The sequence below is a fragment of the Stenella coeruleoalba genome (genome assembly GCF_951394435.1).
Source record: "Stenella coeruleoalba genome assembly, chromosome: 16".
Classification (NCBI taxonomy): Eukaryota; Metazoa; Chordata; class Mammalia; order Artiodactyla; family Delphinidae; genus Stenella; species Stenella coeruleoalba.
The window spans coordinates 25,930,562-25,951,699 of record NC_137162.1 but is presented as its reverse complement, the minus strand read 5'-3'; the positions used below and the strand labels follow the sequence as shown (position 1 = coordinate 25,951,699).

At 56.9% G+C, this 21,138-nt stretch overlaps 1 protein-coding gene across 1 annotated transcript; it reads left to right on the top strand.

The window, feature by feature from the left end:
* The first annotated feature begins 256 nt into the window (after positions 1-256).
* Positions 257-16,930, top strand: TRIM8 (tripartite motif containing 8). Its single transcript, XM_079900084.1, has 7 exons — positions 257-528; positions 665-1,896; positions 11,143-11,238; positions 11,575-11,808; positions 13,080-13,111; positions 13,246-13,361; positions 13,715-16,930. Exons 2-7 carry the CDS (start codon positions 1,327-1,329, stop codon positions 14,320-14,322), a joined length of 1,656 nt encoding a protein of 551 aa, XP_079756210.1. The 5' UTR covers positions 257-528; positions 665-1,326; the 3' UTR covers positions 14,323-16,930.
* Positions 16,931-21,138: the final 4,208 nt, after the last annotated feature.

The window sequence follows — 21,138 nt, the reverse complement described above, 5'->3', positions numbered from 1 at the left end:
AAAAAAATCCCACCACAAAAAAAAAAAACAAAAAAAAAAAACACAGAGAGAGATAGAAAGAACGCTGCAGGACCCTCCAGCGAGCGCGCTCGAACCCCCGGCCGCCACCGCGGCGGCCGCCGGGAGCCCAAGATGGCTGGGCGCTGAGGGAGGCAGTCCGGCTCGACTGGCTTGGCCCGGCCCCGCCGCCGCGGGCTGGCTCCGACCGCAGCCCCGAAGGCCGGAGGAGAGGCCGAGAAGAAAAGAAAGTGGGGGGGGAGGGGGGCCGGGGTGGCGAAGGGGGAGGGCCGGGGGGAGGGGAGGGCCGGGAGCCGAGCCTCCTGTTCATTAGCAGTTGAGAAAAATTCCTTTCTAGTTTGATCAATCCTTGTTTTCCTCGGCAGAGCCGGGGCGCCCGCCCAGCGCGGAGACGGAGAGCGGGGTCTCTCGCGGCGGGGGCGCCCGGCGCCGGGCCTCAGGGGAGCGCAGAAGTAGCGACGAGGGGGTCAGGCCGGAGCACCGACGGGGCTTCTTCTCCCTCCCTTTCTGGTTGGTTTTTTTTTTCCACTTCTCTCCCTCCCCCTTCCGTTTCTATTTGTGAAGGGAGGAGGAAGGCAGAGGCGGGCTGGTGTCTCTGGCCGGGGACTGGAATTTCATCTGAATGACTGCCCCTGCGCTCACGCAGTGCCCCGGAGTCGGCCCGCCTGCGCCCCGCAGCCCGCACCCGCAGACGGCCGGCCAGCCGGGGGGCGCCCGCGCCGCGGCCCGGGGACCGGCTTGCCTCGCCCTCCTGGTCCGGATCTAGCAGTCCTTGGCGCGGCCGCACTCGCTTCTCCGGTCTCTCAGACCCTGGACGAGGCGAGGGAGGCGCGGCGCCGGCGAGCCAGGAGAGAGCCACCATTGCCGCCGCCGTCGCTGGAGGAAGTGTGCGGCTCCCGGGCTCTGTCCGCCTTGGGGCGCGCCCCAATGTCAGTCGCGGGGCCGAGTGCAGGCCGTGGGCCGCCGCTGCCCTAGCCGCGCCGATCGGGAGGCGGCCTCTTATATGGAATTTGGACCCCGGCACTCCCCTCCAGGGCTGGTGCCCCGGCCGCGGCCCTGGCGCAGTCCGCGGTCTCCCGCTAGGCGCTCGGGAGGAGGAGGAGGAGACGCAGCCGGCTGCGCGCGCTGCGTGAGGACCGAGGCTCCCTCCTCTGGGGGGCGGGCGCGCGGAAGGCGCTGGTGACTGAGCGACTCTCGGGGCCGCCGGGGCCCGGAGCTCGGGGCTTCGTGGGCCTGTAGTGGCACCGGACGGACCCCCAGAGTTGGGGAGTTGGGGAGACCTGCCCGGGCCCCCTGCCCGCAGCCGCTATGGCGGAGAATTGGAAGAACTGCTTCGAGGAGGAGCTCATCTGCCCCATCTGCCTGCATGTCTTCGTGGAGCCGGTGCAATTGCCGTGCAAACACAACTTCTGTCGGGGCTGCATTGGCGAGGCGTGGGCCAAGGACAGCGGCCTGGTGCGCTGCCCAGAGTGCAACCAGGCCTACAACCAGAAGCCGGGCCTGGAGAAGAACCTGAAGCTCACCAACATCGTGGAGAAGTTCAACGCCCTGCACGTGGAGAAGCCGCCGGCGGCGCTGCACTGCGTGTTCTGCCGCCGTGGCCCCCCGCTGCCGGCGCAGAAGGTCTGCCTGCGCTGCGAGGCGCCCTGCTGCCAGTCCCACGTGCAGACGCACCTGCAGCAGCCCTCCACCGCCCGCGGGCACCTCCTGGTGGAGGCGGACGACGTGCGGGCCTGGAGCTGCCCGCAACACAACGCCTACCGCCTTTACCACTGCGAGGCCGAGCAGGTGGCCGTGTGCCAGTACTGCTGCTACTACAGCGGTGCGCATCAGGGACACTCGGTGTGCGACGTGGAGATCCGGAGGAATGAGATCCGGGCAAGTACCCTACACACAAACACACGCACAACACACACACACACACAAACACTCTCTCTCTCTCTCTCTCTCCCTCTCCCTCTCTCTCTCTCTCTCCCTCTCTCTCTCTCTCTCTCTCTCCCTCTCTCTCTCTCTGTCTCTCTCTCTCTCTCTCTCTGTCTCTCTCTCTCTCTCTCCCCCTCTCTCTCCCTACCGCCTGGGGATCACCCATCCGGACAGGCTGACTCTTGTGACATCAGGCCAGAGGTTCCCTTACAAACTCCTCCTTAAGTTTGGAGGCAAGGTCCTGGGAAGTAGGATCCCCGATCGGTACTTGATATTCCTGCACCTGTGCTCATAGGGGGCATCTTGTGAGGCATTTATAGAATTGAGGTGTGGGGCTGTCAGGGATAGAGTTTGGCTGTTGCTTTTCTGTTTTGCGCGCAGCTCCCTCCCCTGGCGTTGTTTCCGTAGGCCCTACGGGAAGTCACTAAAGGGAGTGACCCAGGTCCTGCTTCTCCAGCTGCTGTTTATGTAATGAGTGTCCTGGTGCCGCTGCTGTGGCTGACATGATCCATGATGCTGGCATACCAATGAGGAAGTAAACAAAAGCAGCCATGTTAGTTTCAAGCCCTAGTGGAAACACATTGGGGGGGGCGGGGGGCTGGAGGGGGAGCTTCCGGAGGGAGAGCAGAACCCCTGGTATCTATCTGGCCAAGGCCTGGACAGCCAGCGGCATCACCGGACAGCATCTCAGCTATTCGGCTTGTTCCCCATAGCCCGCTCTCCATGTGTGAGAATCGCTGCCCACTGTGTGCCTGTGCGTATTGCACGCGTCTGCATGAACACACCTTAAAGTATGTCTTCATCACTCTGAGCGCTTTTCTCCCAGCCCAGCCCTCTATCACAGCCCTCCCACATTTGGGGAGGAGAAGTGGAAGATGGAAGAAGAATCCTGTGGGTTTAAGGTTGAGCCGCCTTGCAATCTGGTTTCAGGCAGCTGGCTCCCCTGGGCTGCCGGCTGGGTGATTACGGAACCGCATCCCCTCCCATTGTATACACCCTGTAGCAGCAGCCAGTGTCAAAACCGCCTTCCCCCTCAGGCCTCTGGGGCTGGCCTGGCTTTGGAGCTGGACTGAAGCAATACTTCCGTCCCCTTCAGTGGAGGGGGGCTCCTCCTGGGTTCCTCCCAGGTCCCCTGGCTTTCAGGGTTGAGTCATACCAGAAAGAAGGGGTTGGCCTGAGACTGTCTGAGCCATCTCAAGCCCCAGCTTGGGGCCTGGGTGTGATATCATGGGGGTGAGGTTGGGCTTTGGTAGGACTGGGAGTGTTTATGGGTGGGGGCCCCTGGAGGCTAGTGGAGGCCAGTGGGGAGCTTGGTTATGAGGAAGCTCTGAGCAGGGGACGGTTGTAGATGGGGGCTGTTTCCTGTAGGGGGACCAGTCAGAATGAGTCACTGTTCAGCAATTAAAAAACATACACATACGACTAACAAAAGGCAGGAGGGTTGCCACAGGCTGAGGGCAGGGATAACAAATAAAATTTGCTGTATAATTAGTTTCTAATCGGATGGGCTAGATCTGGGGTTTTGTGCCAGGACAGAGCCTCTGGTTTCTTAAAGGAAGTGTGGGTGGGGGATGGAGAGAAGAGCCTCCCCCCACCACCAGGGATGGAAAAGGCAGAGGCCTAGGGGAACAAATGAGCCCCTAGTGTACTCCGCCCCCCACCCAGGGCAGGCAGAGCCCAGACTTTCCCTAGTATTGGGAAGCTGCTGCTATTAATAAAGATGGAAGGGCTGGGGAGGAGGCTGGGAAAAGTGCAGAGGCAGGAGAAAGGAAGGCTGTCCAGTTCTCTGTCCTGGGATTGACTGTGGAAAATGAAAGGAAGGGAAAGGTGGAGATGGGGCTGAAAGGCACAGAAGAGGGGACAGCAACCAGGGTGATGAGTGAATGTGCGCCTGCATCCGCGGCTTTGCCCTTAGTTGTATCGGTGGTTGGTTGGTGGGTGTGAGCTCAGGTGTCTTTCATTTAGGTGGGGGAGAAAACACAATTTTACCTGATTTGGTAGTAAGAGGGTGTTTGTAGATGTGGGTCTGTGTTTGTGAGTGTCTTTGAGACTGTCTGCTTTGCCCTCAAATGCACCTGTCTCCTGTCTGTATAGTTGGGGGATGGGGGGTGGCACACATACGCAGAGTATACCCTGGGGTTCCTACCGGCAGGTCCCTGATCCCCCAGCTCATGGAAGGAACTGGATGGAAGCAGGCCCTGAACTTTGTCAGCAGCTCCATGTGTGTGCATCTGCATGCGTGCGTGTGTGTGTGTGTGTGTGTTCTTGTGTTCGTTCCTGTTCCTGGTGTGGGCAGGCTCAGAAGTAGCGGGTTGCATCACAGCCAGATGTGCAGTTCTGTGCGCTCAGCATCTGTGCCCCACAGCCTGAGTCTCGTCCCTCTCCAGGCTCCCCTACCCCAGGCCCTCCAGATTCTCTCTGGTGTCCCAGGGCACTGGAGTTGGAAACCCTTCGATGGCCCAGTGCCACTCACTGTGAGTTGGACTTATTGAACGAGTAGGAAGAGGGGCCCCACCCTCAGGGGAGGGGGTGAGCCACAAAGAACCTGAATGGAAGAACCCTTTGCACTCCATCCTCTCTAGGCTAGCCATGGGGAGGGGTGTTTTCCTGGGCTTCTTTTCCCTTGTGGGAGGGAGTCTGTCTTAAAGGGCCTCTGCTGGTACCACGGATGAAGGCAACAGAATTATCCCAGATGCAGGAGCAGAAGCGTGGAAACGTGGCACACACCTTAAGATATAGCTCTGCTTCTTGCGCTTCCTCTTCCGTTGTCCCAGGGAGGGGCAGGGGCTGCTGAAATGCCCTACTGGCTAGGAATAGGAAACGCTGATCAATCTCCCCCTGGTGGTCCTCCACACGCATACTCAAAGCACCCACCTGTGCAGCGGCCTAGAGCTGGGGCCCAGCAGGAATGCAAGCAGGGCTTCCGCCTAGCAGGGGACTAGCCGGGGGTCTCAGAGTCAGGCCTTCGAAGTCCTTGCCCCACTCTGCCCTTGGGAAGCCAATGTGTAAGCCACGTTGCCATGAGGCCTGGATGCCCATTGGGTAGACTGCAGAGAACACTGTAAGACATGCCTAGACCCCAAATGTGTTCTCCCTTGGGGCTATGGGAGGCTAAGGGCCCAAGATTGGGATATACAGGTGGACTCAGGTGTGGCGGCCCTAGGTGGTCAAACCCTCTTCCAGCCCCTGGGTTTAGGGGTTCATGTGAGGAACTCGGGACTGGTATGAGCTGGGAGCACCTCTATCTCATGACCTCCTTCAACATAGAAAGAAGATCCAAGATAAGGCCTAGTTATATCTGTGAAGGGCTATGCAGGGTGTGTGTGTGTGTGTGTGTGTGTCATTCCTAGTACCCCAGACAGGTTGGAAATGTGCGCAGGACCCTGTTCCTTGCATTCTCGAAGGTTTAGAGTTGAGAGGAGATGTTCTCTGGGGACAGGATCCCACTTCTTGGGCCAGTTTGGGGTTTGCAGCTGCTGGGGGTGAGGTCATCCTGCTCACATTGTCCATGGCCGGAGGGGCTGCCCTGGGACCCTGGAGGGGATCCTAGGTCTCCACCCCACGTGTCTGTCTCCAGGTGGGCTCTGGGAGTGAGGGCCGCCCTGGCCCAGCTATAGCCGGGCTGTGGCTGCAGCCTGGCTCAGGCGGTACGGACCCCACTGCTCTCCGCTGCCCCCGACCATAATCCTGAGGTCTCAGGTGGGGTGGGAGGTGGGAGGGTCAAGTGGCTGCTCCTTCCTTGACCATCTTGAAGGATCGGGAAGAGGGGGCCTGACTTGGCCTTCCTCCCTGGCCCTGGGCAGAGGAGCCTGAGGCGGAGGCCCAGCCCCCCACCTCCACCCCAGGATCCTGCTGACACAGGCAGACCAGACGCCTGTCATGCACGCCCTGCTGATGACTGCGTGCTGCAGCTCCGGGTGCCTGTGCATCCAGGTCTGTCTGCAGGTGTGTGTGTGCACGTGTGTAACCAGTGCGTCTGGTTGTGCATCTCACATGGGACTACTTTTTTGTATCTCAACGTGTGTATCTCTGAGAAGGTGCAATGTGAGTGACTGACTTAATTACAGAGTTGTCTTGTGTGTGGCTGTGGGGTGGGGAAGACGTGCACGTGTGTGTGTGTGTGTGTGTGTGTGAGCGAGAGGAGGGTGCCCTGCTTGCCGTTCACCTGCGAGTTGAAGTTGAGTGTGCACACGTATCTGTCGTTGACAGCGCTAGTGTGTTCCTGCCTGATGGTGGTTGGTTGGTGGGTGTGAGTCTTGTGTGACTTTCTCACCTGGTGGAGGTGTTGGGGAGGGGAGGAGACTCACCTTCGGTGAGCTCGTTGCCTGTAGTGGGCTTTGGAGGTGGAAGCCCGGATGGATCCTGCGATGCTGTGTTGTGGGCATTTGGGGTGGTCATAGGAAGAAGGGGAGCCCGGCTTGGGCCCCAGCCCTGGACCGAGCAGGCAGGCTTGGCTGGCCTCATCCCTGGCTCTGGGAAAGCCTTCCTTCCCGGCTGGCCTGGCATTCAAACACAGACAAAGGGGGGCTTTCTCTCTCGCCTCTTTGTTCTGCTGCCCCAGAGCAGTGCACTCTGCATGGCAAAAGCTAATTCCACTCTGCAGCTGGGAAACCCTCTCTGGGGTCTGCCGGGGCTTGCCTCCGAGGTGCTGCCTTTCTCCTTGTCCCTGGTTCCTGCCCTGTAGCCTCTTCTCTCTGGGTCTGTGATTGCCCGCAGCCTGGGGGTCCACATGGTAGCCCCAGGTAGGGGCTGAGGCATGGGAAGGGACAACTAAGGCTGAGACCAGGAGGGAGTGCTGTGGCCCAGGGAGAGGGGAGGCTGACGTATTCCTGGGACAAGGGCTTATGTGGGAGAGTGGGGGGCGGCTTTGGCAGCTGGGGAGGAGGTTAGGAGGGGGTAGCTCTGAGCGGGGGCTTCATCCAGAGCTGGAGCTGGCATGAGAGTCATCTGGGCAGGGATCCCAGCAGGCAGAGGTACTCCAGCAGCCCAGCGCCCTCTTCCCGCCTCCACCCCATCACAGGGGCGGCTGGTCCCAGCTCTGGTCCCATCTACAAACTTGAGGTCTGCCTCTGGCCCAGATCCTGGGGCCCTGCTCCCTCCTGACTTTGCTTCTCTTCAAGGTTGACTTGAGGGTTTTATTATTATCATTTATTAACTTTTATACAGCCTAGAGTCCCAATGGCCTTACCCGTCTGCCCAGTCCAGTCTGGCATCAAAAATGCCAGCTGGGCCTGGCCAGTCAGTCTCCAGAGGGCTGTGAGTGAGGCTTTCCCAGGGCAGGAATGTGAGGGGCTCATGATTGCTCCCCTCCCCAGGCTGGGAGGGGCTTTGGAGGAGCAGCTCAAGGCAGAGTCTAGAACATTAGGCGACAGATATGAGGGTCCTGGAGGGGTGGGAATGGTGTGCCCCCAAGTCTTCCTGATGCTTTTGCCCTCACAGACCCAGGAGCAGACCGTGGAAGGCCTTAGGTCCTTAGGGAAGGACAGGGACAGCAGTAAGCAGGTCCCACCTGGGCCAGCAGGTGTAGCGTGGGGCTGGGCCTCCAATTGCCCCTGCCCCTGCTGGAGGCCTGGTCCCTCAAGTGCTCCTAGTCTAGACCATTCTAGTCTCCCCTCTGTCCCTGCACACCTGAGGTGTGCCACAATCCAGGTGACCCACTCTGGGCTGGGAGCAGTTTGTAAGGTGCCCTCCCCCATACTGAGAGGCCTTGCCCTGAATCAAGCTGGGAAATCTCTCAGCTGTGGGTTTTTCCCAGGTGGGCAGTGGAGCCTCAGCTCTCAGTAGTTCTGGGAGGTTGGGATGGAAAGGAGGCTGCTGGTAGTGGGGAGGGGTCCTTGCTTCCTCTGTTTCCCATCTCCCAGCTTCTCAGCAACCTGATTCATTCATTGGTGGAATCGAGGTGAGGGGTACTAAAGGGGCAGCAAGTGGATATTTCCCTTCCTCCCCACCACCCCGATTTTCCAGTGCCTGAGGTAGCAGTGTCCCCCCGCCCCCTGCTTCCCCCCCCCGGTGTTGGCTGTGGCAGGATTAAGAGCACCTAGCCCCGAGGGATCACCGTTCCTACAAGGGTGAGCTGGCCATGGTGGGCCCCCCGCCCAGCCCTCCCTGGCTGGCATTCCCTGGCCAGTTTCCTTCCTATTCCTGGCCCTTCCCTTCCCTCTGTAGTGGAGACAGAAGCCCGATGGCCTCTGAGCTGGGGGAGAGCCAATGAAACCCAGCCACCTGCTAGGCAGTGTGGCCACTGCCTTTGCTAGACCTGGACTGGGCTCCACCCCAGAGGGCTCTGGGCAGGCAGGAACCAGGACCTGGACCTGGAAGCCAAGGGAAGACACCTCAGGGTCCCAGCGTGGCCGTGCTGCCAGGAAAGGATCTGAGAAAAGCCTAGATGGCGCAAGGGGCTGAGCCCCACTCCGCAGGACAAGACAGGAAGTGCCTCCCTTGGCTGTGCCCTGAGGGGTCAGCCATGAACTCCCTGAACGGGTTGCAGGGGAGTGGGACAGAGGCCTCCCACGGGCCTAGAGGGTGGGAGTGAACAGCCCCATTCCAGGCCTCTGAGGGAAGTGGGGCTGAGATCCTATCTGGGGCTGCCTCTCTTCTGCCCCTCGTCTGGGACTTAGCTACAGGTGCACCTCTACTCTGATACCAGTGGGTTTGGTCATGAAAAGTAGTTGGGCCAGGAGACCGTGGTGCACAGATGTGTGTGTGTGGCTGGGGCCTGGGCTCTCGGATATCCTGGGCACTGGGAAGGCAGGAGTGGCCTGGAGCCTGAGATGCATCCAAGTTGGAGGGACTGCTTCCCGAGTGTGGGGACGAGGCAGCCAGCAGGCAAAAAATGGAGGGTCAGTTGTAACAGGGGAGGTAAAAAGGTCTCATATCCTTTGGTGGTACCCTGGCCACCTTGCCTTCAGGCAGGCCTCCCTCAGTCATCGGGGGCCTTCAGGAGGGCCAGCCTTCACTGTGCAGGGCTGTGTGTGTGTGACAGTGTGCCCGAGGGGATCTCAGGGCCCAGGTGGTGGCGTGTGCTTGTGTGTGTGCGTGCAGTCGTATGCATGTGGGTGGGCCATACTGTGGGGTGCCGCCTGCCCTTTTCACGTGACTGGGGGCAGTTTCACAGGAAGGGCGGATGTGTGACTACCTCTGCTCCTGCGCCCAGCCAGCTGTGTTTCTCTACAGGCTCTGACTCTCAGGCTGGCAGCAGATCCATGTGCATGTTGGGCTGGGGGTGGGGGGCAGGGCAACATCTCCTGTCTCTTAAGGTACTGTCCTGGGTCACTGAAAGGTCAAATTGTTGCGGGGGGCGGGGTGCCCCAGGCTTTCCCAGCTCAGAATCTGAGAGCCTCACCCCCTGCCTCCTCCTGTCCCCAGGGCCCTGGTTCTAGGGTAGCCACCAACAAAAAACAGGGTCGCTGAACTCTCCTGGCTGGCCTTGGTTTCCCCTTATGTAAAGGGGTTTGGGGGAATAAGGAAGGGATTGGTGGCAGCTTGTCTTTTGGAAGCCAGCTGAGTGTGGACAGGAGTGGGGGTCATGGGTCAAACTTGAGGGTCACTTTGAGGTCCACACAGAGGAAGAAAAAGAACCACTTCTTGCTGAGTGGACACTTACTGTGAGCTAGGTTCTGTGCAATCTGCTCTGCAAACCTCGTTTCGTGTGCAAAACCCATGGGTTTATTCAGGAAACACATTATGCATCTGTAGGGTGCTGGGGCCTTTGTGGGTCCCGGCTAGGAAGGGAAGTGGAAAAATGCAGCAGCAAAGCCCTGTTTTCAAGAGGTCTTGAGTTTTGTTTGGAGATTAGACCACAGTTGGTCAGACTATAGAATAGTGTTTTCCTATAGCTCTTTCTGTGAGATGGTCACGTTTTGTGTTTGTGGTGTCCAGTACATTAGCCACGAGCTGCATGTAGCTATTGAGCACTTGAAATGAGGCTGGTACAACAGAAGAACTGATGTTCAATTTAATTTATTTTTAACTAACTTAAAATGAAATAGCCACATGTGACTAGTGGCTACTGTATTGGACAGCACAGCTACAGAGGGAGAGCACAATGTGACAGCCCCTTGTATGGCCAAGACAGGGAGGGTCCTTCACAGACTCCGAGCAGGGGCCATGGAAAGTTTCCTAGAGGAGCCCGACCTTAAGCTGGGCTTTGAAGGATAGACAAGGGATGGGGAGAAGGCACTGTGGGCTGCAGAAAAACACCAGCTGGGTGCATGGAGTTCAGATTTGCAGTGTCAGGGATAGGATACCAGCCCACCTGGCTGGGAGAGTCAGGTTGTAAGTAAGAAAGCCTACAGAGTTTGGAAGGAGGGGTCATCGAGGGATCTTGGGCAGGAGAGAGACCCTGTTTGAAGAGGTGTATCTGGCAAGGGAGGATGACAGGGCGGCTGGAACAGCTGGGATAGGCAGGTCTGGGAAGAGAGGGCTTGTAGAGACAGAAGATTAAGGGCTGAGAAGAGCAGCATTGTTCCGAACCTTCCAGCAGACTGACCTTGGGTCTTAGGAGAGCCAGAGTTTCCTTTCCACCCAGATCCAACTGAGGGGCTGAGGGAGTTAGCAAGGACTTCAGAGGCCTAGCTCTCAGCATCAAGAGCAAGCAAGGGGGCAGCTGGCTGGCTTTATGCCCCCCAAGTGTAAGGCAAACGTCAGGTGAGATCTCTGGACCGGGCCAGAGGGCCTGTGAGACCCAGGAAGGTTGTGTGACCCTCTGCATCATTTCTGAGATGGTGCTCCGCAGAGAGAGGCAGCATGACTTGGATAAGAACAGACCCTACTACCTGGTCATTTAGGTTTGTATTCCAGCTCTGATACTAGCTGTGTGACTTTGGGTGAATTACTTAACCTTTCTGGTTTCCTCTTCTCTGAAATGAGGATAATAATAGTATGTATCTCATAGCATTACTAGAATGATCAGATAAGTCTATACAGGAAAAGTGCTTACAACAGAGGCAGGCCTGACCCTGCCCTCAGAAAGTTTATGGTTTAGATATGTGTGGGAAGCATTCCAGGCTTTTTCGTCCTGGGGATAGGCTGGCCAGACAGTTGTCACCAGGCCCCTGGGATTGCATGGGAGCCAGAAGGGGTTGGGGGGGCAGAAATTTTAGGTCGTCTGGGAAGAAGGATCCAGAGGATGAGTCTGTTCTGTAGAGGTAAGGATGGTGTCCACCCATTCCTCTGATGCCCCTACCCCAACTGTCTCTGCAGAAGATGCTGATGAAGCAGCAGGACCGGCTGGAGGAGCGAGAGCAGGACATTGAGGACCAGCTGTACAAACTCGAGTCAGACAAGCGCCTGGTAGAGGTAGCTAAGCCCAAGCCCATGGTATGGGGTGGGGGGCGGCTTGGGTACTGGGCCTTGGGCTAGGATCTGTTGCGTGGTCGGCTCTATGCCGGAATCCCTTGGTCAGTCATTCAATGAACCTCAGTGGATGAGCCCCCCACTGGTGCCAGGGTACCTGTCCAGAGCCCTGTGCTACCAGTGGGGGATTGGCAGGTCAGACTTTGCCTTTGGGAGCCCTGGGCAACCTGGGGCTTTGGGGTCCCAGACTCCCCCATCCAGTATGTGAGACAGGCAGGAGCAGCAGCCTGAAGTCCCCAGTACTTACCTGCCCACCCACTCTTGCCCCGGTGCCCGCAGGAGAAGGTGAGCCAACTGAAGGAGGAAGTGCGGCTGCAATACGAGAAGCTGCACCAGCTGCTGGATGAGGACCTGCGGCAGACGGTGGAGGTCCTGGACAAGGCCCAGGCCAAGTTCTGCAGCGAGAACGCAGCGCAGGCGCTGCATCTCGGGGAGCGCATGCAGGAGGCCAAGAAGCTGCTGGGCTCCCTGCAGCTGCTCTTCGACAAGACGGAGGATGTCAGCTTCATGAAGGTGGGCTGGGCCTGGGACCGGCTGGTGGGACCCAAGGGGCATTTTTAAGATTTTTTTTTTTTTTTTTTTTTTGTGCCTTGGGTCTTCGTTGCTGTGCGCGGGCTTTCTCTAATTGTGGAGAGTGGGGGCTGCTCTTCATTGAGGTGCGTGGGCTTCTCATTGCGGTGGCTTCTCTTGTTGTGGAGCATGAGCTCTAGGTGTGCGGGCTTCAGTAGTTGCGGCTTACGGGCTCTAGAGCGCAGGCTCAGTAGTTGTGGCGCACGGGCTTAGTTGCTCTGCGGCATGTGGGATCTTCCCGGACCAGGGCTCGAACCCGTGTCCCCTGCATTGGCAGGCAGATTCTTAACCACTGCATCATCAGGGAAGCCCCAAGGGGCATTTCTAAATTGCAGTCTGTGATGCTTTGCTCCCCAACTGGTTCCCGCCACCAGTATGCTCACAGGGCTTTGGAGCCAGCTTTCATGGATTCAAAACCCTCCCACCATTCCTTCTAGCTTTGTGACCTTGGGCAAGTCATATATGTTCCCTAGGCCTCAGCTCCCTCACTTATAAAATGGGGTTGATAATACAGATCTATTATCTGTTACCCGCAATGCCAAAGTTTTAGAAATCTCTGAAAACTGAAAGAAAAAAGTTCTGGCAGCTCATTTAACAGCAAAAATTGACCTGAACTGATGCTGACAATTTATGGCCTTTATTGATCTTTACTTGGTACAAATATTGAAACATATTGCTGGGACTTCCCTGGCAGTCCAGCGGTTAAGACTCCGCTCTTCCAGTGCAGGGGAGGGATTCGATCCCTGGTCAGGGAACTAAGATGCCACATGCCACGAGGCGTGGCCAAAAAGAAAAACAACAAAACATATTGCTGCAGAAACATTGATGTGTTAGATTACAGTGTCCTACGCTGTAATCACATATTATGATACGGGCATCATATTTCCCTTCTAAAGTCCAAAAAATTCCAAATTCCAAAAGACATCTTGCCCCAAAGATTTTTTGGGGTAAAAGATTGAGTGCTTGCAGAACCTTCCTCCTAGGGTAGTCGTTTAGATAAGGTGATAGATGTATAGAAAGCACTTACAGTGTTGTCTGTCACATAGCAAGCGCTCAATCTTCTGAAAATGGAGACACCCCACCCCCTGCCCCGCCACACTCTGGCCAGAATCAGAAGGTCAGCCCTGCCTGGGGAGAGAGAGGATGGGGCAGCTTCCATCTTCCCCTCTCTCATGCTGCCTTTCCCACTGACTAACCCTTTTCTCTCCCTCTAGAACACCAAGTCTGTGAAAATCCTAATGGACAGGTGAGCAGATGGCCACCAGCCCTCAGGGGAACACATGTGGGGGAGGGCAGGAAGGGCCAGGCCCACTGCGGGGAGGTAGGGCGGGCTTACCGGTGATACCTCCTCACAGCAGATGCCCCGTCCACTGCCCCCAGGACCCAGACCTGTACAGGCAGCAGCCTTTCTCCCCCTAAGATCGGCCACTTGAACTCCAAGCTCTTCCTGAACGAGGTGGCCAAGAAGGAGAAGCAGCTACGGAAGATGCTAGAAGGTGAGGGTGGGATCCTCAATCAAAGGGAGAGAACCCTTTGGGCAGGGGTAAATGCCAGAACCTTTCTTCTGACAGGCAGCCTGGCCTAGTCAGATAGACCTTTCCTCATATCCCTGCTTTGCTACTTCTAGCTGTGGGACCTTGGGCAAGCCGTAGTACCTCCCTGAGCCTCAGCTTCTTCAGCTGTAAGATGGGAAAGATAATAGTATCTGCTTGCTAACGGAGTAGTGAGCATCAAGATGGTGCATGATGTGTTGTGCTTGGTCCTACAGATGGAAAATGTCCCCGGGGGAGAGGAGGCCTGGGTTGCCTGGGACAGGGGCTTTAGCGACTTTTGCCCAAACTCTCCACAGGCCCCTTCAGCACACCGGTGCCCTTCCTGCAGAGCGTCCCCCTGTACCCTTGTGGTGTGAGCAGCTCTGGGGCGGAAAAGCGCAAGCACTCGACGGCCTTCCCCGAGGCCAGTTTCCTAGAGACGTCGTCGGGCCCCGTGGGCAGCCAGTATGGGGCAGCGAGCACAGCCAGCGGCGAGGGCCAGTCAGGGCAGCCCCTGGGCCCCTGCAGCTCCACGCAGCACTTGGTGGCCCTGCCGGGCGGCGCCCAACCAGTGCACTCAAGTCCTGTGTTCCCCCCATCGCAGTATCCCAATGGCTCCGCCGCCCAGCAGCCCATGCTCCCCCAGTATGGGGGCCGCAAGATTCTCGTCTGTTCTGTGGACAACTGTTACTGTTCTTCCGTGGCCAACCATGGCGGCCACCAGCCCTACCCCCGCTCCGGCCACTTCCCCTGGACAGTGCCCTCACAGGAGTACTCACATGCGCTCCCGCCCACACCTTCCGTCCCCCAGTCCCTTCCCAGCCTGGCGGTCAGAGACTGGCTCGACGCCTCCCAGCAGCCTGGCCACCAGGATTTCTACAGGGTGTATGGGCAGCCGTCCACCAAACACTACGTGACGAGCTAACGCTACGCGGGCGGTGGGGCGCTGGGGAATCTCCCCGCCTCAGCCCCCAGTGGCTCGGGAATGACGCATCCAGAGACCTGCCCTTCTACCTTCCTGTCCTCCCTCCCTTCCTCCTTCATTTCCCCAAGTCTTTTCCTTTTGGATTTTGTTTTGTTTGGGGCTTGTTTTGATTTTTTTTTTATCACGAATCTCCTGGACTCGGAGGTGACAGTGGGAGCTGGCCTGGGCCGGGGCTGCAGGTGGCTCTGGAGTTGGGAAAGCGTCTACCTCAAGGCGCTGAGCTCTCTCTCTCTCTGTCTCTCCTTTTTTCTTCCACTCCTTCCCCTACCCACCCCCGTGGCTGGAAGGAGCCTCAGCTTCCCCTAAAGCCTTGGGGGTAGGGGCAGTTTCCAACTCTCCTCAGCCAGCCCTGGGAGGAGGGACCAGTGTCCACTGGCCTGCTTCTCCTCTTGTTTTTCTTTTGGGCAGTTTGATCACTGACTAAATAAGGAAAGACCTGTAGATTGTGGGGCTTTTTTTTTTTTTTAATTTTTTTTAAAACCAAGAATGATTTCTCCTGCTTCCTTCTCACCATCCTCCCAGACGGAGTTCAAAGGCCACTTCTCAAGCAGCGTTTGGCACCTTCAGCCTCAGAATGGAATCTTAAAGACAGGAACCCCCATGTCCAGGAAAGGGGAGAGGAACCTTGCCAATGATAGTGACCACAGCAAAAGCAAATAATAATAATATTAATAATAATAAAGAGAAATAAAAGAAATAATAAAATAAAAAACCATAGCACAGCCCTTGTTGAGGTCAGCGGGAGAGGAGGGGCTGCCCGGAGTTGGGTCCTTGCCTGGATTTTGACACAGCGACTTCCTGTAGTGAGCACTTTGTATGAATCGTGGACTTCCTGTTCTCAAGGCGCAGGTATTTATTCTGTAATCTGTCTAGAGCACACACCGAAATCCAACCTTCTAATAAACATAATGGCGCAGTCCCACTCCCTGCCTCGCCTCTTACCCCTAACTCCCCCAGGCCTGGGGTCTTCAGGCGTTGGTGTGGGGAGGGGCCCCTCTAGGGATGGAAGCCCCTGCCCTCCTTGCCTTGATTCTCTCCGGGGTTTAGCCTGTTCCAGGCCTGTGAACGTCAGTTCGTCAGGTACTAACTACGTCTGGTCTCAGCCTTGGGTTCATTTGGCAAATATTTGCTGAGGGCCTCCTAGGCCCAGCCCCCGGCCGCATGGGCCCCGGCATCTCTTTGAGTTTCTGCCAACATGCTCTTAGCAAGGACAGACAAAGGAAGAAATACCTTTCTATGAGTCTTGCAGAGTTTACCTCCTTCAGTCCACAAATATTTATTAAGCACATGCTAAGCGTCAGGCACTGTGTAGGGCCAAGGGCACAGAAGTAGAGCAGACCTTATCTTGGAATTTAGTCTAACTGAGCCTTGGCCCCCATTGGGGGAGGGGAGCGGGGAGGGTCACTCAGCTCCATGCTTCCTTGGTAACTTGGGCTCTAGCCCCTGCCCCTGAGCATGGAGGGAGGGCAGGCAGGAAAATCCTGTGCTCTGGGAGGCACAGTGCTAGGGTAACAAGGTGAAAAAGACATCCTACCCTCATCCCCTTTGGCAGAGCTCAAAGAGTAGCATGCTTGGGAGCTTGTTAAAAGGGCTGAATCCTGGGGCCCTACTTGGACTTGGAATCACTGAGGGCCCAGGAACCTGTTTGTTTTTTTGCCACGCCACACGGCATGCAGGATCTTAGTTCCCCAACCAGGGATCGAACCCATGCTCCCTGCAGTCCTGCAGTGGAAGCACAGAGTCCTAACCACTGGACCACCAGGGAATTCCCAGTAATCTGCATTTTTAACCCTCTGCTAATTCTGACACATCCTGGGGTTTGAGAAGTGCTGCCATGAGGGACTGGCCAGGGACCTGCTTGTCTCAGGGACCTGTGGGCTGGAAGGAGGGGCTGGGGCACACCAAGCCCTCCTCTGTTGGAGCAGGAGTGGTGTGAGGGGGTTGCTGGATCTCTGATTTGTTGCCCAACACTTTGCATGGATCTGCTTATGTGTAAAGTAGGAGGGTCAACCTTTCCTGGGTGCCTAATTCTCTTTCCCCTTGTCTGGGTAGAATCTGAGCCTGAATGCCTCCCGCCCCAGAAAGCCTAGAGCAAGACAGGGAACTATGGGTAAGTCCTGCACCAGGGGTCCAACCCTCACTGACTCTTAGTTACCCCTCTTCTCAGAAAAATAAGCACCCAAGTTGGAGGGCATGGTCAGTCCATGTCCCCCCACCAGTCGGGCTGGCCAGACAAAAGTGTTGGTCTAGTGCCTCCATCTTCCCATCCTGTGGGAGTAGAAAATGACTCAGTGTGGGGGTGGGTGGACCCTTGCTTCACTTCTCCCCCTTCCCCACTTTGGCAAGGAGCCAGAGCCAGGAGCACGATGACAACAGCTGGCCTGCCCCTTTCTCTTCCCCTGCACCTGTTTGGGGCTATTGAGGGGAGGCAGATGGCTGGAGCACAGTGCCCTTCCAACCCAGGGTGGAAGGATGCCTGGGGCCAGGTGCTGGTGGACAGATAGACATTTAAGTCCACTCACATCTGCTCCTGACTCACTGTCGCTTTCTCTGGTTGTCAGGAACCCTGGGACATCTTCTGTGCCAGGAGTTGGGAGCCAAGACAGAAAGCTGCCCAATTTCTTTCCCACTTGGCCTAGTTTTGTTTTAGCTGATGGAAGAGGTTCTTTCTCCAGGTACATCAATGAAACTGGGATATGGAGGGGAGACTGGTGGTAGCGCGATGAGCTTGAACCCCACCAGGTTCCAGCTCTGAAAGCCCACCCTAGCAAATAGACACCCAGGCACATAGGCTGTAGGCCAAGCAGCTAACTGTGTAGTATGGCCTGGAGTGTCTGGGCAGCCAGGGAAGCCGGGAGACGCTCACCCCATCCAGCTGTCCCCAGCTACCCAGCTGTCCCTGGCTTTGCAGGAGCAGCTGTCACCCACCTCCCAAAAGGGTCAGGGGCAGAGGAGGCCAGGAAAGCTGGAGGTGCCCCAGGAGCAGGGCCAGCTGGAGAAGGCGTGGGGGCCTTCCTCACCCTGCACACTCGAGACACCTCTCACAGCCACAGGCGCGCCCTGTGCCTCCCTCGGCTAACCGCTCAGACTCCGAGATATTGCTCTCACAGCCCCCGCCCGGCCGTGCCCTCCCATCCCCGCCCTCCGGGGAGGTGATCGCTCCTCCCCATTCCAGGCAGGGCTGGGTGGTCAGGAGCGGAGCGCGTCTCCCCCTCCCCACTGACGGCTCCTGTGGGCCAGATGTGCGGAGCCCGCAGGGAGGCAACCGCCTGGGGGCTTCCTTCGCCCGCCACCCCGGCGGGTCCAGGCTCTTTCATGTCGCCGCCCTCCCCGGTCCCAGCCCCGGAGCCGAGCAGCTGCGCCCCGCTCCCCGCCCCCAGCCTCTCTCCCAGCTGTCTTTGGGGTGGGGCCGGGCAGCTGGGGAACAGCTGCAAGGCGTGGAGTCGGGGTGCTCGGGTGCCCTCCTGCAACAGCCGGAAACAGTCTCCTTGCCCGGGGGTGGGGGGAGGGGGCGGGGTGCAGGGGGCCGGGGGAGGGGGAGCCCCGGGGGGATGGTCGGCCCCTCCGCCCCTCCCCCAGCGCACCTGGCTGGCCAGCTGAGAGTCGGGCAGACCCCAGATCAAAGTCCCCTCCCGGCTTCAAAAGGCACCCTGGGGGCGGGGGAGGCAGATGGGGCAGCCGGGAACACCCTGAACTGGGAGGCCGCTGTGTCAGCGTCCCAGGGCCCTCTCTGGAGGTCGAGCCCCCGCGTTCTAACCTAATTTCTGGATTCTTTCAGGCCCCGTTCACATCCACCCACTCGGACCCTGTGGTTGTCACCATGCCCTTTCCTCAGACACCTTCACTTGCTCCCATATGAGGGTGGGTGGGGAGAGGCCATGAACACTTTCAGGACCAGACTAGCCCACTGGGGGATTTCCTACCCCATCCCACCTCTGCCTTATGTAAATTAGGTGTGTGTTTGGGGGACGGTCTAGGACCTTCCCCAACCTAAGTGCTTGGTCCTTCCCCAACCTAAGTGCTCTAGACCTACAAAGAAACAGGGGCTGTGGGATAAGGGGAGGAAAAAAATTATTCCTGGGTATCCCTGGACATACCCCACCACACTCTAGCCCTCTCCCGAGGTGAGGCTCTCCCTGCTGGATGTTGGAAATCTCTTCCTTGGAGGTGCTTTAGAAACAGTGGGCTCTGGAACCTAGGATCCTGGTACTGGTTCTAGTACCCTCTGAGTCCAGTTTCTTACATTTAAAGGGGCAAGGAAGGAAATAGAGGGCACCCTTGGATTGCCTCTTCCCTATACTCTGCCAAAATGCTGGGGCAAGAGCCTGGGATTCAGGGCTAAGATTCTAGAAACTTCACTGGAAGCTGCAGGGAATGGGAAACAGATCAGTGTGAGGGCAGAGACAGCTGGGGTTGGGGGCTCCTGGTGGGAGGCTCCTGGGTCAGGAGGGGACCTGGCCTTAAGAACATCAGCTTCTTCCTTCGGCGTCTCTCTTTCTCCCCCCCAATACTCTACCCTGTCCATCTGCACCCCAAAGGCTTGCTTCCCTTTCAAGGAAGGATGATTTCACTCTCTGCTTGAATTCCTCCAGTGACGTACAACCTCGAGACACACTTCCACAATGAAAGCTCTTACAAAGAACCAACAGAAATCTGGTGGGTAGAGCTTTGGCCTCTACCATATTCTCCTGTGTATGAGAAATCACATCCCCTGAGTGAGGGAGGCCTTTACGAGCCCAGGGCTTCTTCCCTAAAATCCCCTGTCCCTGGCATTTATGATTCAGGGACTTGGCAGTGGACTTACCCCAGAATTCTGCACTGGGAGTCTGAATGTTTCCTCCACAGGCAACCAGTTTTCCTTAATTGCTGTGTGGTAAATTCCTCTCAACTGCAGCAAACTGGGATATTTATGACTTCTCCTTGCACTAGATCTTCAACAATTGGGTCTTTCTTGAGAGAGAATCCATCGGCTCAGTGCCATAGGTTATTTCTCACTATTTACATTGAGGCAAGAAGAGGGTGACGTGGGGGGTAGGGTGTGGCATAGTTTTCAACAGTTTGTAGAATGGGGTCTAGAGGTGGTATGGGCAACATCTCAGAATTGCAGGTAAGAAGTGGAAGGAGGGAGCAGGCTTCCAAGAACTAAGCATTAAGGGTGGTGTGGACTTCTAGCCCACCTGGAAAAAATGTCAGTGAGTCACTTGACACGTGGGTGCCCTGGCTGCCTGGTTGTGAATCGGATGTTGTCATCGGACACGCTCCGTATGTGTGCCTGCTGCAGGGCACTGAGCAAATGGGCCGCTCGTAGCCTAATGGATAGGGACTCTCCAGCCACACCAAATGCCACCTCTACCAGCTGCAGCTCCCCGGGCTCCACCCATCAGATCATAGGCTTAGAGTCAGTCCCCCAGCAGCCCATGTGGTTCCATGCCCCAGTGGCTCTGCTGATCCCTCTGCCTGGATTGCCTACTGAACCTCAGAGTCTCACTTCCTCTGTGCATTCTTCCCCACCCTCTCCAGAAGGGGTATGAAGAGTAATGAATGATGCATGTGAGATGCCAGGATGGTGATGGCATAGGCCGCTTTCAGGCACTGACAGCTATCACGATATTCGTGTTCCTTTGGGCCAACCTCACTCCCGTGCACTTAACACTCTCACTTGGTATTTTAACTAATTGTGTCAGGTTACAGGCTGCAGGCCCAAGTAGCCTGTGTGCCCCTGGAGGACATGAAATATTAGTCATTTTTTATTTTTCAGAGCGTAAGACGTTACCTGTTTCATTCATTCACTCATTCATTCATTCAACTAATAATTATTGATGTCCTTCTAATGCTGGCCTCTATTCCAATGCTGGTGATACACTGGTGAACAAAACAGACAAACTCCGCCCTCTTGGAGCTAATAACTTAGTGGGGAAGAGACAGCTGACAAACAAGAAATCAATAAATGTCAGCTGATGATAAGTACTATGAAGGGAAGTAAAGCAGGGTGAAGGGGATAGGGCTTGTCAGTAGGGGTGAGGGGGCATGGCAGTTTTTATAAATGGAGGTGGTCGGGGAGGGCTTTGCTGAGAAGGTGACATTGAGTGGAGACCTCGAGAATGTGAGGAGGCAAGATCTGGGGATATTTGGAGCAAGAGTGTTCCAGGTAGAGGGAACAACCACGAAGGCTGGAGCCAGAAGACACTTGTTTCAGGAAGAGCAGCGGGCGAGTGGCTGGAAAGGTGGGTGAGGGGCAGAGCAGGGAGTGGTGAGGTCAGAAAGGCATGAGTGAACAGGCCAGGACATGAGGCACTGTAGATGCTCTGCCTCTGCTCAAGAGATATCTGCCGAAGGAATGAATGATGGATGGATGAATGAATGCCAAATGCCTGGGTTGTCAGGGGCTCTGAGTTTCACAGGGGAGCCCTGTGGGCTAGAGGCTACCGGGCTCTCTTCCTGGGGAGGCAGGACTTGAATCATGCCCTAAAGGAGGGATACGCAAAGCACAGGAGGGAGGGTAGACACCCCAGGGAGGAGGTCGCTGTGAGGGCAGGTGCGGAGATAAAATTGTGGGGGACTTGTAGCGGGACAGCGAGGGTAGCTCATCTGGAGCTCAGGGTATGTGTGAGAGCCCATGATTGACAGGTCCACAAAAAAGATTTGAGGTTAGACCAGAGTGGCCTTCAATGACAGGATAAACAGTTTGACCTTTCGTGTCCCACAGCAGCGGTGCCTCTGCAGGCATCTGAGCAGGGGAATTGAGTTTTAGAACAA

Excerpts from the sequence above, each read along its gene's own strand:
- TRIM8 (XM_079900084.1), top strand. The coding sequence starts at position 1,327 with ATGGCGGAGAATTGGAAGAACTGCTTCGAGGAGGAGCTCATCTGCCCC. Across the intron at positions 1,897-11,142 it reads TCCGGAGGAATGAGATCCGG|AAGATGCTGATGAAGCAGCA; the intron begins GCAAGTACCCTA and ends CTGTCTCTGCAG. Across the intron at positions 13,112-13,245 it reads GTGAAAATCCTAATGGACAG|GACCCAGACCTGTACAGGCA; the intron begins GTGAGCAGATGG and ends CACTGCCCCCAG.